Source organism: Gossypium hirsutum, chromosome D12, assembly GCF_007990345.1.
Source record: "Gossypium hirsutum isolate 1008001.06 chromosome D12, Gossypium_hirsutum_v2.1, whole genome shotgun sequence".
Taxonomy (NCBI): Eukaryota; Viridiplantae; Streptophyta; class Magnoliopsida; order Malvales; family Malvaceae; genus Gossypium; species Gossypium hirsutum.
This window is the reverse complement of record NC_053448.1, coordinates 10,308,143-10,327,168: the sequence shown is the minus strand read 5'-3', so window position 1 is coordinate 10,327,168 and position 19,026 is coordinate 10,308,143. Positions and strand designations below refer to the sequence as shown.

At 35.2% G+C, this 19,026-nt stretch overlaps 1 protein-coding gene across 5 annotated transcripts; it reads left to right on the top strand.

The window, feature by feature from the left end:
• The first annotated feature begins 6,480 nt into the window (after positions 1–6,480).
• LOC107945780 (paired amphipathic helix protein Sin3-like 2) lies at positions 6,481–15,229 on the top strand. Of its 5 annotated transcripts, none has more exons than XM_041108430.1 (24): positions 6,485–6,743; positions 6,834–6,908; positions 7,208–7,411; positions 7,504–7,684; positions 7,763–7,861; positions 7,985–8,158; positions 8,375–8,648; positions 9,339–9,496; positions 9,645–9,720; positions 9,804–9,833; positions 9,999–10,186; positions 10,269–10,423; positions 10,858–10,985; positions 11,088–11,342; positions 11,688–12,326; positions 12,473–12,561; positions 12,839–13,447; positions 13,539–13,639; positions 13,726–13,864; positions 13,936–14,100; positions 14,178–14,341; positions 14,507–14,618; positions 14,733–14,891; positions 14,996–15,229. In XM_041108430.1, exons 2-23 carry the CDS (start codon positions 6,835–6,837, stop codon positions 14,856–14,858), a joined length of 4,140 nt encoding a protein of 1,379 aa, XP_040964364.1. In that variant the 5' UTR covers positions 6,485–6,743; position 6,834; the 3' UTR covers positions 14,859–14,891; positions 14,996–15,229. The 5 variants fall into 5 exon arrangements, with proteins under 5 accessions (XP_040964367.1, XP_040964364.1, XP_040964366.1 ...); XM_041108432.1 differs by having other exon boundaries at positions 6,486–6,743; positions 9,360–9,496; XM_041108431.1 differs by having other exon boundaries at positions 6,486–6,743; positions 13,948–14,100.
• Positions 15,230–19,026: the final 3,797 nt, after the last annotated feature.

The following is a 19,026-nucleotide window of genomic DNA, read 5'->3' as shown; positions in this document are numbered from 1 at the left end:
ACGGTATTTCTATTATGCTGTAGACCATAAAATAATAAAATAAATTTTTTGACTTCGGATTTGTGGTCTCAAAACCACTGTTCTAATTTCACTAAAAACGGGTTGTTACACCTAAGTTCGAAGTTGACTTGGTATCGCGATATCCTCTTCTGGGTATCGCAACACCAATATCGTGAAGGGGACAAAATTGGATAAAAAAGGTAGTCTTTGTCCACTCAATGCGCAACAAAATTTCATCAACATTCAGCCTAAAATAATTAATTTTGACTGAGGAGAAGAGACACACACATTAGTTTAGTTTTTAGCTTTAGTTTTTCTAGGTTTTCTCTTAGTTTTTCTGCAACTTTTCTATTGTTTTTATTTTCTCTTCTTTTATCTTAGTTTTAAAGTTTATTTTTCTGCATTTACTTCTTGTTCTTAGTGTTTTTAGTGTTAGTTAAGTTAGTTACCACTGTAGCTTAGGTTTATTTACACTTTCAGTCCTTGTACCTTGGTTGTAAGACATTTCTAGTTTTAGTTTAATGTATTTCAACTTCTTTTACTTTAAATCAACTAAAGTTTGTTCCTTTTATGTTTATTGCTTTAGATTTTCTTTTTGAATGCTTTTAGTTTCATGTTCTTTAAGTTTTCTTGCATAAAAATCCAAACTTTTATACTTTTGTTAAGCTTTACTTTAGTGGTTTCTTTATTTTTCATTTCCATGTCCATCAACATGAGTAGCTAAACTTCAAAGGGGGTTGGTTGATGGAGATGTGGGCAAGTTAAAATTTTTTTTACAAGGGGCTAAATCATAATAAATTGAACTAAATCAAATAGACCTAAAAACTTAGGAATTAACGCCCCTAAAGGAATATCTAGACAAGAGAGACCGAGAGATAATCTTGTTGTGCACCAATTCATTAGTCCCGAATTAACCGGTGAGATCAAGATATAAACTAGATTAATTTTTCTAAGTTGGTAAAATTGAGATCGAGAGATAAAATGAAGCCACTTAGTATTTTAAGCGATTTAATTCCCTCATTCAAAGATCGACGAACCACATTGAAATCAACCAGCCACCGTTAGTCATTTATTATTTAATCTTGTAGTTTTGTACTCTTTACAATTTGGTCCCTAGATTAGCATATTTAATTTCCTTGCAAAACTTTCTTGTTATGATTTGTCGTACTATAAAATCATACCAGTAGCCGGTTGACTCTATAGTGTACACTATTTATCACTCAATCGCCATCTCATTTGGGTTTGACCCCTTGGAATACTTCGTGTTCCATCAGAACTATAAATATTACAACTGACCTGTACGCTTGCAATAAAACTGCGCTTTAAATTTGTTTTATAAAATTGTTTGTTTTATGCGCATGCGCGCACATAGTCAGAAACACACTTATGACAAGGTTATTAGACGAGCACTAATCGAGTTGCTTTCGTAATGGTATATCATTGGGGAGAGCTCAATCACGATACTATAGTGGAATAATTTCGTGACTAAATGAGTTTATAATTAATAGGTGAAAAAGTTGGAACTTAATTATAAATTATTTGAGCCTCAATTGCTTATGTCTAATTAGTCCCTCCACTAGCTCGTTGAAACCATAAATGAATTGCATGTTGAATCAAATGAACATAAATGAATGAAAATGGTGAAATGGAGAAATAAGAAACATTTGGAAATGATTAAGGTTTCCTCCAAAATGAAAATGAAAATGGAGAAATGAAATCATTTGGAAATGAATATGGTTTTTTCCAAAATGAAAAAGAAAAATGAAAATGACCTGAAAAATGAATTTATGTTTTTCAAATTAAATGAAGTTCAAAAATGGAAATAAATCATTTGGTCATAGTGAACCGTTAAATGTGAAAATATTAAATATATTTTGTTATAGATTCTTTTATGGTAAAGTTGTCATAATTTTAACGGAATTAGAATTGAGTTGAGAAAATTATTTGATTGGAAATATATTGAATTTTTTTGAGAAATAGAAAAACAAATATTGGGTTGGATCAAATTATAAACTATTAGGTTAAAAGACCACGAAGTATTTGTACTTGGACCCGATGTGGAAGAGGCCCAAAACCCTTTATGTAATAAAGGGAGACGACAAACCCTAGTATTATTAACTAGAGTTGCTGCCCCCTACATCCTAGTAAAATTAGGATTTCATTTTTCTAGTTGAAATAAACTTCTACAATTCAGCAAGGGCTGTACCTTCTCTTCCTATGAATAGATGGCACGGTAAGGCTATTTAGACAACTCTAAGATATTATTACTCTGCAAAAAAATAAAGAATTTATTCTCAACTGTTAAATATATTTTTATAGAATAACAATTCTATCGGTTTCTATTTGAGAAGAGAATTTTCGTTTTCACCCAAAAGAAAAGAAAACTATTTCTAGTTTCTTTGTTTGATTCGATTTGTTTGAATCCACACTTAAAGCAATTCAGGGTATAATAATAACGGAGAAGATCATTTGGTTGAAAGTCGAGAACAACCAGGATCCGTCTATCCGAAAACATAGGTACAATTTCGGTCTAGGGTTTATTGCTATAAATATCACAAACCGAGTCGATTTTTAAAATTTTTATTTTCTGCTATACAAGAAAATCATTTTCAAACTGGATTTTTTCCGACAATTTAAAACCATTGCATTCAATCAAAACTAGTGTAGTTTGTAATCAAATCTCATATAGTTTCATACCAAATATTTTCATTACCATATTAACATGCATATGATCATCTTTACATACCAAATCACTAGTATGTATTCTAACCTACCATTTCTCAGTCATTTCACAGTAACTTAACCAATTCATATTATCATGTATAGGCACATATATTTATTCATTACTATTACTAACATACCAACTCATATATTCTATTTCATATTAAGATTTCAACCATTTCCAAGCCTATTGACTTATTATTACTCAATTGACCCCCAGGGCTCATTTTCAGTTCATTTCATTTCATATATTATATTGTCGCATCATGTTTATTTTATAACCCTATTAACCAGACACGGACTCAAAACGAATATGTGGATCTGTCACCCCAAGTTGCCCGAAAATAATGGTTTTCACAATTTGAATATTCTATCACGCTGGATTACCCGACAGCGATGACTCTATATATACAATCTACCACCCCGGGTTGCTCTATAATGATGGTTTTCAATCAATATCCTAACCCTATAGCATGCAAATTATATTCGACTTTATCCGAACAACTAATATGGTAACCAAATTTCCAATTTCAATATACGATTCAATTAATACTTTATCATATCTAATTCACCATTAATTCATCATGTAATATAACATGTTTCAACTCAATTTCATGCAAATTATTATATATCAATTAAATCATACTACTTTCTATTCTATTTAATTTAGTCATTGTCTCAATATTCAATCTCAACTAGAGCAATTCAATTCAAATAACCATTGAAAACTCACATCAACATTATATGATGCAAAATGTCATGAATATGTAGTAATTAAATTGATCCCAAATCATAAAAATACAAACTGAAAGTTCGAGTCACTTGTCGTCGACTCTTGCCTTTCCTTTCCCTCTCGATATCTCAACGTCGTTTTTAGCAACAAATAATAATTCAACAATAACATAATATCAAATTCCATCCAAATCACATTCAAATATAAAACCAAACATATTTTACAATTTATTCAATTTAGTCCCTAAATTTGGGACAAGCATAACTTTTGATCTAAAGTTTTGGATTAAAATCTGATTTCACATTTACACATTAGGGACCTTCTACTTTCTATTCCTTCCAAAATTTTGTAATAGTTTTACATTTTATTCAATTTGGTCCTTAATGTACAAAACTAACAATTAAGCTTTACAATTTAGTCATTTTTATAGACTAAACTTAATTTCTATCAATTTCACACCTAATTCTTCAAGAAATCAACAACGACAACTTTCTAAAACTTTAACAGTTTCACAAATTAGTACATAGGCTAGCTAAATCAAGCTCTCATGATTCAATTTCCATAAAAATTAAAGAAAAATAGCCAGGGAGTTACTTAAAATTGAATGGTCGAATATAAGAAAACCTATAGCTTTTGTTATTTTATTTTCTTTGGTTTCAGCGTTTGATGATGAATATGATAAAATTTTTATCTTTCTTTCCACTTTGTTAACTTTTAGCTTTTAATTAATCTTAGTTAACATATTTAATTAGGTTTTATTTATTTAATCTCTAATTACTTAAGTTAAAAGACATACATCATTACCATCCAATAACACTTTTTTAAAAATGGTTTATTAACCATTTTGGCCCTTTGAGTATTTGCTATCTAAGTCCCTAAGCTTTTTCCTAATTAAAAATTTATAACAGTTAAAAATTTACAAATTAATCCCTAGGCCTTAATTAACCACAATTTTAACTAAATTACTTAGCCGAATTTCAATTCAATTATATAGTAACTATGTAAATATCTCTATTTAATATTTTCAAACTCGGTTACAGAAACAAGGTCTCGAAACTGCAATTTCCAACACCACTAGAAATCGGGTCATTACAATTGTAAAAATATCAAAAGCTTCAAATGCTAAGTTATACTACCTGTCTAATTAGGCCTTTGCATTTGGTAAGGAATATATCAATGCTAAGTTGGTAAGGAAAGTTCTTCGATCTTTGCCTGATAGGTTCAACATCAAGTCTACTACCATTGAAGAAGCCAAGGACATTGATATTATGCTTATTAATGAACTGGTTGGATTCTGAAGACCTTTGAGATCAATCTTGATGAAGCTAAGATGAGTAGATCTAAAGAGAAAAAATATTGCTCTACAAGTGGCAAAGATAGTGCCCACTAAGTTTGGCACAACCATTGAAGACTTACAAGAATAGATTAGTCTACTCACCAAGAACTTCAACAAAGTTTTCAAATCCAAATGAAGTCAAAGATTTGACAAATTCAAGTACACTCAACAAGGAAGTCTAAAAGGGTTATCATCAACAAGGATGCAACAAAAAACAAAAACAAAGGAATCCAGTGCCATGAATATCATGGTTTTAGCCACATTCAAGCAGAGTGTGCAAATACCTTGAAGAAGAAGAGGAAAAAGTCTTTTTGTGTCACTTGGAGTGATGAAGAGTCTAGTAATAAATCAAACTCTGATTAGGAGTTATTTAGAATATTTAACAATTTAAAATCTGTAATTAATGTCAATGGAAAAAATCATATTTAAAAATTTATGGATTATTATCCTATACACGGCCAATGGAATAAAAAAAATTCTACAAGCGGATTTAAGATGATGCCATTTATTTTAGGGTATAGTAAAATAATTAAAAAGGACACTTAGCATTATCCTAAACCCAATTGTGGAGTTTTTGTACTCCATCGCCAGTGGATAGAATAATTATCCAAACTTTATTTTTGAAACGGGACCACTCTAAATATAACTAAAAAGTAAAAATATTTTGAAGCTCAAATAAATAACTTAAAATTAATGTATGTTTGGTTTGTTGTAATGGAATAAGAAATGAATAGAGTAATAATAGAATAAAATGAATGTAACAATAATTTAGTTAAATGATAATAGAATTAATATATTTGATATAAGGGAATAGCCACAGTAATAGCATAAGAAAAATACTTAATGACAAATATAATCATTAAAAGATTAAAAGAAAAAACAATGCAAATATTAACGCACATAAATTAGCAAAGTATAGATGCATATTTAAAAGCCTATCATCCGTGTGAACTGTTTTCATATCCACTTGCATTCTTCTCTCAATCGACTCAATAGCTTGTATTCATGAAAATCAAGCTAAACAAACCCTTTTTTTAACAACTTCATTATAGGTTTATATATGCTCTTTATAATATAATACCTAAAATTATCCACAGCCTCTCGATAACCCATCAATAAGAAGATAATGTATTTTAATGCACTCGAACCGACATCCTCCTGCATCCATACTAATCGAACTATAACTCAATCATCAGTTAAACAAATTTATCCAAAACAAATTCAATCAATTTTACTTGTATTTCAAATCAAACATTTAAAATTTTAAAATAAAATTCGATGAACTTCAATTTCACCTCAAAAAGACTTAACATGAAATTCAATCCACAAATGTTTTTTTCTTCGTTTTAATTAAGAGAAGATCATTCACCAAAATCAACCCAAAATTTGAAAGGAAAAAAGAAAGACCCTCGTTCGGCCTGTAGTTTAATTTCGAACTAAAAAAGAAAAAGCCCACGAAGAAGCTCAAAAACAAAGAACGAAACACAACTAAAATCTTCTTCATGCCAAATTTAAAACACTAACTAAGGGTGGGTTTGGATGGACGATTAAATGCGATGCGGTGCGTTTAGCTTACTTTTTATTTTTGTCTCACACTACAATATCTAATCTCACCGCTACCGCTATTTACACACTAAGCGTAGGTAAACTCAATGCCCATCAAACTCTCCCTAAAACTCTCACAAAATCCTAAAACTCTCACAAAATCCCATTGCAAAACAAAAGAAAAGGAACCAAACATAATCCATTTCAGATTTTGACTCTCCTTTTTACTTCCTCTCTTGCTCCTATATATTCTACTGTCTCTTCAATTTTGTTTCTTTTTTCCCTTAAATCTCTTACACAACCGAAACAATATAGACAAAACATATAGGATCAGAAAAGAAAAAAGTAACTGGTTTGGTTTCTTTGTCTTCCCCCCCCCCCCTCTTGTAAGATCTGTTTCAGAGGAAAGTAAGTTCTTTTAACTATATTGTTAAAATGGGTTTCTTTTTATTTCTTCAAGGATTACTAAAAAAATTCACTTTTCCTTTCTATTTACAGGATGAAGCGACTAAGAGATGATATATATTCTGGTTCCCAATTTAAACGTCCCTTTGGTTCTTCAAAAGCTGAATTGTAAGAAGTTTTCTTTTCCTTTAATTTGCTCTTTTTTTTTCTAATCTGTTTAAAAAATAGAATATATCACTTGGTTTTCAAAACGGGATCATTACACTGAATAGGATATATCACTTGGTTTTGCAATATGTTGTAAATTTACTTCTAAATTTGATGAAAATTTCAGGTTCTTTTTAACAGTAATCATCTGCTGAAAGCATATTACGTTTATCACAAAATTTTTTTGTTGTTTATCAGTGTTGGCTGAATTGTTGTGGTTCTGAATTTCTTTTTTATTTTTTTATTTTCTACCTATGAAGCAATGGGCAAAACCAGATTCCAGGTGGAGGTGGAGAACGGGGAAGTGGAGGTGGAGCAGTGGGAGGGGAAGGGGAAGTTGCGGTGCAGAAACTGACTACAAATGATGCCTTATCGTATCTAAAGGAAGTCAAGGAGATGTTTCAGGATCAAAAGGAGAAGTACGACATTTTCCTTGAAGTCATGAAGGATTTCAAGGCTCAAAGGTATCCTCTTTTGAAATGGAAACCTTTTGTTAATGAAGATGGATTCGTGCTTTAAACTACTAAATGTTCAATGTGTCTTTTGTCTTCCACAGGACTGACACAGTTGGTGTCATTGCCCGAGTAAAGGAATTATTCCGAGGGCATAACAACTTGATTTACGGATTTAATACCTTTCTGCCAAAGGGATATGAAATAACCCTTGATGAGGAAGAGGTTCCACTAAAAAAGACTGTTGAATTTGATGAAGCAATCAGTTTTGTAAACAAAATAAAGGTGAAATTATTGTGCCATAATCTTCCACCTTACTCTTGTCCAAGTTTAGCCATCTAATTTATCCATTTTACTAAGCAGAAACGTTTCCAAAATGACGAGCATGTTTATAAGTCATTCCTGGATATCTTGAATATGTACCGGAAGGAGCACAAGGACATAGATGAGGTCTACAGAGAGGTAAAATGTCTTATTAGGGTTGTTACCAATGTTCATTGGCTCTTTGGTACTTACTGGGTCTTAATTTCTTGGACACTTCTTTTTTCAAAATACTGTACATGTTTTTGGTCTCATTATTTTCAGGTTGCTTCTCTTTTCGTGGGCCATCCAGATCTGCTTGAGGAGTTCGCTAGATTTTTACCCGATGCTTCAGCAGCACCTTTGACTCAACAAGTACCAAATGGTCGAAACTCAACTCATCGTTATAACGAGCGAAGCTCTGCAACACCCACCTTGCGGCATATACAAATGGACAAGGTAACTCTTCTTTTCAATTTGGTACTTTTCATGTCCGTTTTACGGTCCATGTTTGGGCTTTGTGGTTGCCCCTCCCAACAATGTTGTCTTCAAGGTTCGAACCTTGTTCTCCCCTTGGGAGTGCAATGTGCCTTGCTACTGCACCCCAACACTTGTTGGTTTTAATGTTTATATTTTTGTTAGATGCTATTTCAACAATTTTCTTTTCTTTTCCAGCAAAGTCGGAGGGAGAGGATTATTACTTCCCATGCTGATCGGGATCTCAGTGTTGGTCGTCCAGACCTGGAAGATGACAAAGCTATGGTGAAAATGCAAAAGGAGCAGAGAAAGCGCGTGGAAAAGGAAATTAGGGATCGGAGAACTCGTGATCAGGATGACCCTGAGCATGAAAACAATAGGGATTTTAACATGCAGCATTTTCCTGATAAAAAAAGAACTGGAAGGAAGATTGAAGGATTTGCTTCTTATGATGAAAAGGATACTTCAAAAAGTGAGTCCAGAAACCTCTTTTACAGCTTTTATATAGTTATAATATGCAAGTTATCACTTTTACTTCCCTTTTTTAAAGCATATTATAGGTATATGTATTTACGGTGTTTAGGATGACAAATTTTGTTCTTCTTTTTCTATATGTTGCTAGTAAATAATTTTAATATATTCTTCTCAATGCTTCTCTTCATCAAACATTAGCATGATTTATTGGTGAGAATGTGCTTGTAGTTTTATTTAGGCGTCTCAGCCGGTATCACATGTGCTTACCTCATGCTGGGTGCAATTATAAATGATGCTTTTGACTGAAGGAATTTGCATAGGAATATAACATATGTTTCATGTTATTTTGAAGCAATCAATGTCTGTGAGAAGAAATATTAGGTTAGTTTGTCTGTCATGAATTTGCATCTTAATCTTCTTAGCAAAACCAGTTCTAATAATTTTTTTGTCCAAAAAAGAAAAATCAGTTCTAATAATTTTCTATTTGGGCATTCTCATATATATAGAAATGGCGTTTTTTTTAACCTGAGGGAAATATTTTTGGTAGTCCTTTTGAATGTGTTTCTCCAAATGGTTTTTAATCCCATTTCAGTCTGTTTTTTGAAGTTTTTAAACATTTTCCGTTTCTTGTGTAATGAGATTGGGTGTGCACATCTTGTCTTTCATATATCAATCTTTTGAGTTTTAGGTTTTTCTATTCAAACCTCAGGCATGTGCAACCAAGGGATCGTATTCTGTGAGAAAGTTAAGGAAAGGCTATGCAGCTCAGATGACTACCAAGTGTTCTTAAAGTGCCTTAATATTTACAGCAACGGAATAATCAAACGAAATGATTTGCAAAATTTGGTATGTTTTACAACATCTCCAGTAGTTATCTTTGACTTTTCATATCATTCAATCTACTTGTCTTCATAGAATTATCAAGAAGCACATCTCTTACCTTTTATCAGGTGGTAGTTCAGTTTTATTGTTACCTTGCTTTATGCATATTCAGGTGACTGATTTACTTGGCAAGTATCCTGATCTTATGATTGAGTTCAACCGGTTCTTGGAGCGTTGTGAGAACACTGGTAATTGATGAAGTTTCATCTTTGAGTTGTTTTATTTTACTATTTGTCGGTATGGCTGTTTCTAATCTAAATGTCTCCTGCAGATGGGCTCCTGGCTGGTGTCATTAGTAAAAGTATGTAATTCATAGCCTCATTTATTTGTTCTTTGTTATTCATTTTCTTATTCTTCTTTGCTGTTCTCTAATTTTCCATCAACTTGAGTGTGCATGGTTTAATCATATAATATGCAAAAGTATATGTATATGTATAATGCAATGATGTTTACCTCTTGATTGTAGAATCACTTAGTGGTAATGCATCAAGGCTATTCAAGTCAGAGGAAAAAGATAAAGAGCAGAAACGGGAAACAGACAGCGCTAAGGAAAAGGAGAGATACAGGGAGAAGTACATGGACAAATCAATACAAGAGCTTGACCTTTCTAACTGCCAACGTTGTACTCCAAGCTATCGGCTTCTGCCTGATGATGTATTAACTTTTGATTAAAATTTTCACTTTCAAACTATGCTTGATTTAGTATTAATTTCGATTTTTTTGGTGTTTGTCTCAGTATCCGATACCTATAGCAAGTCAGAGATCAGAACTTGGTGCTCAAGTGCTGAATGATCATTGGGTGTCCGTTACTTCAGGAAGTGAGGATTATTCTTTTAAGCACATGCGCCGAAATCAGTATGAAGAGAGTTTGTTCAGATGCGAGGACGATAGGTAAAATATGCTGGTCTTCCTTTATTAGTGCGGGTACCGTGTACTGTGTATGCAATAAATATCTATGTTACTCGGACTCTTCATTTGTTTTGAAGTACTTGTGTCCAGTCAACATTCGGATATGGATATGGGAATATGACCCTCTAAGGACCTTCCAAATACATGGGAAAAATTTGGACATACCTGTGTCAGACACATACTCGTAATTGAAGCTCAAATCAAAGTCCGTGTAACATAGATGGATTCATTCTCTCTTTAGTAATTTGATTGTTCTGTTAATTTGTATACAATATTTTATACTGCATGTGAAGGTGAGGATGAGTTTTGTAGATGAAAAATCAACGTGCACTGATTAGTTGTTATGTTTCCTATTCCGTTTGATATTCTTGATATTATCTCCTAGACATAATAGACTTCTTGTTTCATGGTCTTAGATTTGAGCTGGATATGTTGTTAGAATCTGTTAGTTCAACTTCCAAGCATGTCGAGGATTTGCTGAACAGCATTAATGAAAATGAAATCAGTTTGGAGTCTCCATTTTGTGTAGAAGACCACTTTACTGGTTCGTATTTCTTGCTAGATTGTTTAGATTATGTGTGAGTCTCTGCTATGTGTACATTTCTCGTCTTTTTAACTTTTGCTTCTTCTGAACCACTTACCGCAGTTCTAAATTTAAGGTGCATTGAGCGTTTATATGGTGACCATGGTCTCGATGTAATGGAAATATTACGTAAAACTCCTGCTCTTGCTTTACCTGTCATTTTAACTCGCTTGAAGCAGAAGCAAGAAGAGTGGACAAAGTGCCGTTTAGATTTTAACAAGGTTTGGGCTGAAATTTATTCGAGAAACCATTACAAATCACTTGATCACCGCAGTTTCTATTTCAAGCAGCAGGATTCAAAGAACTTGAGTGCAAAATGTAAGTGAAATTTCTTTATCAAAACATCATGCTACATTTTCCTATGTTTCAAATTTAGATTCAAAGATTGATGGATGATTCTTAACAACTTGTTCTAACATTTTTTCTTAAAGAGTAGATTTAGAAACCATTTAACTACATCTTTAATATGAATCTTTTGTTGCAATATCTAGCTGAAGAGTTCATGGAATATTTTCATTTCTACTGAATCAAAAAGTTTGTTAGATTCTAAATGTATGGGCATGCTATTCCATGGTCTCTTGAAGATATTGTGTTCATTTCTATGCTGCTCTATATTCTATTACTTTCTTGTCTATCCTCGTTGATCGCTTTTCCTAATTGCAGCTTTAGTGGCTGAAATCAAGGAGTTGAAAGAGAAGAACCAGAAAGAGGATGATGTTCTTGTGGCTAGCGTTGCTGGTCACAGACAACCCCTAGCTCCGCACCTTGAATATGACTATTTGGATGTCAGCATTCATGAAGACCTATATAAACTTATAGAATATTCATGTGAAGAGATTTGCTCAACCAGAGAAGAGCTAAATAAAGTCATGAGGTTATGGACCAGTTTCTTGGAGATGATGTTGGGTGTTCCTCCTCGACCTAGTGGCAGAGAGGTTACTGATGATGCTGGTAAAGCTCAAAGTCCTGCTGTAAACTGCACTGCATCAAGCATTGCTGAAAGTGATGGAAATCCCAGAGCTGTTGCTGCTGTTAGATCTGGGCAACAGAAGGCCACTAGTGATGGGGATGGGAACAGTTTTCCAGAACTAACTAATTCTTGCAGAAATGGCTTGACAAATGAGGAAACTAGAGTGGAAGAACGCTCAGATCATGTCTATAGCGATGATTCGAAGCTAGAGAAAGAGATCAAATTTATAGCTGATAAAAGGCCTGTAATTAACAAGCTTGCAACTGGACTTGGCACCATTGCAATTGAAGCAGAAAATAATCACATTGGAAACAGTGTTGAAGGGGCATCAGGTGTGTATGACAGAAAAATTTAACATGAAAATCATTTCCATGATTATCTTCTTTGCTAACCTAGTTTTGTTATTACTTTTTTTTTTCTAATTATTCCTTCCTTTCCAAAATCATGCTGCGATACTGAGATTAGTTTGAATTTCAAGGGTCTGGTGCAACAGCATCTAGACCTAGCATTTCTGCCAGTGTGGATCATGAACCTGAAGCTAATGCTGATCTAGCACATTCATTAGAGGTACGAATTTATGCATATTGGCTACTGTATTCCTATGTCACTTGGACTTGGATGTGAGTGTTGGATGTGTATGTGTCTACCACAGGTATACTCAAATTTACCAATTTTTTTCACGTATTTGGAGGGTCCTTGAAAGGTCATATCCCCTCACCCATGTCTGAATATGTGTCAGACATGGATACTTTAATAAAAATGAACTTTGACGTGGAAAAGCAAGGAGCTTCTCTCTTTGATTTCTTGTTGTAATATGCTTACACAAACTTGTTTGGTACTTTAGGGTGGTGATGTAACAAAACATGGTTTAGTAGCAGCAAACGGAGTGCCTACTGATGGATCCAATGCGAGTAGATACCATGAATCTGCTGGTCCATCGAGAACTGATAAAGAAGAAGGTGAATTATCACCCAATGGTGATTTTGAGGAGGATAATTTTGTTTCTTATGGTGATAATGGTGTAAAGGCAGCTTCAAAGTCAAATCATGGTGGTGAAACCAGACAGTACCAGTCTGGAAACAGGAAAAAGTTGCATTACGAGGATGCTGGAGGAGAAAATGATGCTGATGATGACAATAGTGAAAATGCCTTGGAGGCCGGTGATGATGCATCAGGAAGTGAGTCTGCAGGTGATGAGTGCTCTCATGGAGAGGAGGAAGAGGTAGAATGCGATGAAGTTGATGGTAAAGCCGAGAGTGAAGGGGAAGCTGAAGGGACGGCCGATACACATGTGGGAGGAGATGGCGCTTTCTTGTCAGTTCCGGAACGGTTTCTTTTTACGGTGAAGCCTCTTGCAAAGCACGTACCTGTTCTTTTACCCAAAGAAGCTAGAAACAGTTGTTGCATTTTTTATGCAAATGATGATTTCTATGTTCTTTTCAGACTTCATCAAGTACGTCGAACATCTAAAGCTTTTTAGTTATTGCTTCTAATATTTTTGTCAACATTTTAATAAGTATTTTTCGATGTTTGATTTTCATTAGATCCTGTATGAAAGAATACTGTCTGCGAAAACAAATTCAACAGGTTCTGAAATAAAGTGGAAAATTCCAACAGAGGCGACTCCTACAGAATTATATGCCAGGTGATTTACATATAAATGTTTTTTTCAAACAAGATGAAGGATCCAATGCATACTAATTTTGAAAACATCATCTCTGCGCTATACAGATTTATGAGTGAACTGTACAGTCTGCTTGATGGATCTGCTGATAATGCTAAGTTTGAAGACGAATGTCGAGCTATAATAGGAAACCAATCATATGTGTTATTCACATTGGACAAGTTATTATATAAATTGGTTAAGCAGGTTTGCTTTATTCAGTCATTTTCCCTTCATTATTTCATTATCATTTCAACTGCAACTGCTCTGAATTATAGTTTTCATGGCAGCTTCAAGCTGTCTCAGCAGATGATATGGATACTAAGCTTCTCCAGTTGTTTGAGTATGAAAAATCCCGGAAACATGGGAAGACAATGGATTCTGTTTATTATGAGAATGCACGTGTCCTCCTTCACGAAGAGAATGTTTATCGATTGAAATGTGTAAGTTTGCATGCTCTGCTATCTTTCAAACTCTTAATGTATGTTTATGCAAATCTTTTTATCCCTTTTCTTTGCAGTCGTCTTCGCCACCTCGTTTGTGTATCCAGCTGATGGACAATGTCATTGAAAAGCCAGAGGCATTTGCTGTTTCCATGGAACCTAACTTTTCAGCTTTTTTGCACAATGATTTTCTGACGGTGTTTCCCAGCAAAAAGGAGCCACATGGCATTACACTAAAGAGGTAATAACTGATGGCATATAAATGTTAGGTTCAACAAAAAGGGAAGATTCGGAATCTGAGTCTCATACATATTTGGACATGACTATAGCACTTACCTGTATCTTAGACTCCTCCTAGTCTGAGTAACATATGCTTAAATCTGCTTTTGTTTAATGATATTTGCAGAAACAAGAAAAAATATGCAACCCTGGATGAATATGGTGCTACATGCATGGCCATGGAAGGTGTTGAAGTGGTTAATGGTTTAGAGAACAAGATAGCTTGCAACTCATACAAGGTATTTTGCTGTTATTAATATCTGGTTTAATCTTTTACGTTTCCTTACATGATCTGCCACAGAGCATGCGTATCACTAATAAATCACTTACGCCATGCAATGTATGTTTGGCAGATTTCATATGTGTTGGACACAGAAGATTTCTTCTTTCGTAGAAGAAAATCACCACAACACAAATCTTCAAATATTTATCAGGCAAAAGTACAAAGGTTCCATAGATTTTTATCTGCTTCACAGTAATATACCATTCTTTGTCTCGGACTAGCACAAATGGTAAATGCAACAACATTATTATGATTCTTAAATCTTCATAACCATCATCTCTCTTTGAGAGTTTTCCAGTGATGGTACTGAACCCGTTGTTTTTTTCTTTGTAGAAGCCGTTGGTGCAATGAAACCTTGACAGGCTTCAGAAACCGGAGACGATGTTTAATGTATGTTCATATATGGTGCTGGTTGGCCGTAGTAGTAGTGAAACAAGGAAAGAATGGTTAGGAAATGTAGCATTTTGGTTATATCATATGAGCAAAGGATCTGGGTCATTATTGTGTAAATAGAGTTTGTTCTTTTTATAAAAGGAAAAAAAAAATCTGTTTATTAACGTTGCTTCATTACAAGGGTCGCATGCATACCAAACAGTGTCGGCTTTCCATGGATAGGCTTGGCTTGATTTTGGTTGGGCTCGGACAAGGTAAGTTTTGGGCTGATACTGTTCAAATTTAATTTAAATAATAAAATTTAAAATTAATTATAAAAAATTTAAAAATTAGTTTTAAAAATATTTTATTAATTTTTAAACAGTATGAGCTGGTTGGGGCTGAATAAAATTGAATTTTTTTTTTGAAGTAGTTCGGCCAATGAATAAGTTTATTATCATCACATGGCAAATAACTAAAAACATGACGCAAAATATACAAATATAATATTAAATATGAATATTCAAACATGTTAAAATTTATAAAAAAATTAAATATAAATATAAATATAATATAAAACATATAAATTACATAAATGTAAAATAATGTTTTTATGTACTAATAAAATTCAACCAATCACACCTTAATCTCTTTTGTTATTGTCTAAATCAAAATAGTCAGTATCATATTGATAGGTGTACCGTTTTTGTCTTGGTACAAGTGTCACGGACTTAGAATTTTTCCACGTGATCCGTGCGGCCTTAGGCAGTTTCTTTGCTTTAAAATGCCTAAGTTAGCCTAACTCGCAATGATAACGGATTCAACAGTAAAAACACCTACTCAGCCTAATCTTGCAACGATAAAGGATTCAACAGAATTCCCTCAAGGCACCCACGAAGAACAGCAGAAGAACGAAGTAAGAACGAACTTTGAAAGATGAACAGAAGCCATAGAAGAGAAAGAACACTTGAGAGAAAAGTTTGAGTGAATACTCTCAAAATTCTTATTTACAACTGAATGAATTACAATGAGCAGAGAGGTCTCTATTTATAGTTGAGTCTCCTTAAAATCAACGGTGTAAATCAAAGTACATCAATGGCTACAATTAAAAGCTGTATACAATTAGAACTCTAAGATTACATAATCATATCTTCTTGGATCACTTTCCATATTTACCAGGCTCTTGAGATGGGTTTTTAATCTCTCCAGGCAACGGGCCAGTTTGGTTAGGCCAAATGACCTCCCTCAAATACGATGGATCGCACAAATTTGTCATGGTTGCGTGCTCCCATGCGCAACCCATGACATTCTCCCCCACTTGTTCTAGCGACGCCCTCGTCGCATCTTCCTTATGGAACTGGTTAATCTTCTCTTGGAACTGCCACAAGGCCTCGACAGGTTCCCAGCTTGCTTCGCTATCAGGAAGTCCCTTCCATCGAACTAAATACTCATGCTGTGGTCGGTGGTACTTTTGTCTAATTACCCGATCTACCTCAATGTTTTCGACTTCACAATCGTACGACACCTTTACCCCCATCGGTGCTTGTTCGGACTTGCCTCGATTCGGATCTTCTTGATCCCCATGAAATGGCTTAAGCATGCTTACATAGAAGACTAAGTGGACTTTAAGTTTTGCTGGCAGCTCAAGCTTGTAGGCCACCTTGCCTACTCTCTTCACAACTTTGAACGGCTCTTCATACCTTCCCACAAGACCCTTGTGCTAGCCAGTATATCTCAAAATCAAGTGTAGTTTAGCGAGGACTGAGTCACCCACTTGAAATTGCACATCCCTTCGTTTTTGATCAGCCCACTTCTTGCTACGCTTACTTGCCTTGTGTAAACAAGCTCTAGCCAAGTCATTCTTCTCTTGCCAATCTTTGCAAATCGATAGGCTGTCGAATTTGGTCTTGTATAATGGGTCACAACAGCGTTGGGTGTAAGTGGCTGTTGACCCGTCACTATTTTAAATAGACTTTGATTCGTGGCCCCACTTCGCTGCAAGTTGTATGAAAATTGGGCCACATCTAACAACTTTGGCCAATCCCTTTGTGTGGCACTTACGTAGTGTCGAAGATATGTCTCCAACAATACATTTACTCGTTCAGTTTGCCCATCGGTTTGTGGATGCATGCTCGTGGAGAAGTTCAAATCTGAGTCCATTGACTTGAACAACTCCGTCTAGAATCGGCCCGTAAATCGTCCATCTCGATCACTGATAATAGACAGTGGCACTCCCCAATATTTCACCACGTGTCTAAGAAACAACCGAGTTGCTTCCTCAGCATGGCACTCCTTGGTCGCCGGAATAAATGTCGCATACTTTGAAAACCTGTCCACCACAATAAGAATACTCCCAAACCCGTCAGACTTAGGCAAACCAATAATAAAATCCATGGATAAACTCTCCCATGGCCTTTCCGGAGCTGGCAAGGGTTGAAGCAAACTGGCTGGAGTCTTTAACTCAACCTTGTCTTGTTGGCACACTAGACAAGTTTTTACATAGGTTTCCACATCAGCACCTATGTGAGGCCAGTAATAACGTTCCTCCAAAAGGGCCAACGTGCGATGCATCCCTGGATGGCTTGCCCATTTTGAGTCATGACACTCCTTCATGAATTCCTTACGGAGTTTCCCATAATGGGGCACATAGAGGCGGTGTCCTTGAGTGTATAACAGCTCCCCATCAAGCCAAAATCTTCTTGTTTTTCCCTCTTTGGCAAGCTCAATCAAATTTTTGGCCGTGGGATCATGGGACAATCCCTCTTAAATGCGTTCCAACAAAGAACTATCAGGTTGGCTAATTGCTGCGAATTCCATCTTTCGACTGAGTGCATCAGCCACAATGTTGGCACTTCCTGGTTTATATTCCATTGTAAAATCAAACTCCGCTAGTAAAACCTGCCAACGAGTCTGCTTGGGAGACAAATTTTTCTAGGTTAGAAAGTAACTATTGGCAACATTATCGGTAAGGACCACGAACCTAGAACCCAATAGATAATGTCGCCATGTGCGCAAGTAGTGTACTACCGCAGTCATCTCTTTCTCTTGGACCGTATATCTACACTCCGTCTCATTAAGCTTTCGACTCTCGAAAGCAATTGGGTGCCTATCTTGCATTAGCATTCCTCCTATAGCATAATCTGATGCATCCGTGCGTACCTCATAAGGCTTCACAAAATCTGGCAAGACAAGTACGAGTTCCCTCATCATTTCTTGCTTCAATTGATTAAAGGCCTTCTCACATTCCGGTTTCCAATCCCATACCTTTCCCTTTTTCAACATGTCCGTCAAGGGAGTGGTAATTCTAGAGTAGCCTTCAACAAAGCGTCGATAGTAATTTGCCAACCCAAGGAAGGATCTCAATTCCGTTACCTTGGTTGGAGGCTCCCACTCTAAAATGGCTCGAACTTTGCTCTTATCCATTCGGATCTTACCACCTCCCACAATGTGGCCTAGGAATGACACCTCTTGTTGGCCAAATGAGCATTTCTCCTCCTTGATGAACAACTCATTTTCCCTCAAATTTTGGAGCACTTCCCTCAAGTGTCCCATGTGCTCTTCAAGAGACTTGCTATAAACCACAATATCATCAAGGTAAACAACCACAAAATGATCAAGAAATGGTTGAAGTACCTTATTCATTAGGGTGCAGAATGTAGATAGGGCATTCGTGAGTCCGAAAGGCATCACAAGGAACTCATACGAACCGTACCGTGTCACACAAGCTGTCTTTGGTTCATCTCCCTCGGCTATCCGAACTTGATGATACCCCGATCTCAGATCTAACTTGGTAAACCATCTTGCACTACCAAGCTGATCAAACAAATCTGCAATAAGAGGAATAGGGTACCTATTCTTCATGGTGATCTTATTTAGAGCTCGATAATCGATGCACATTCTCAAGGACCCATCATGTTTCTTTTGGAACAACACTGGAGCACCGTATGGGGATTTAGATGGTCTAATGAATCTGGCATCCAAAAGTTCCTTCA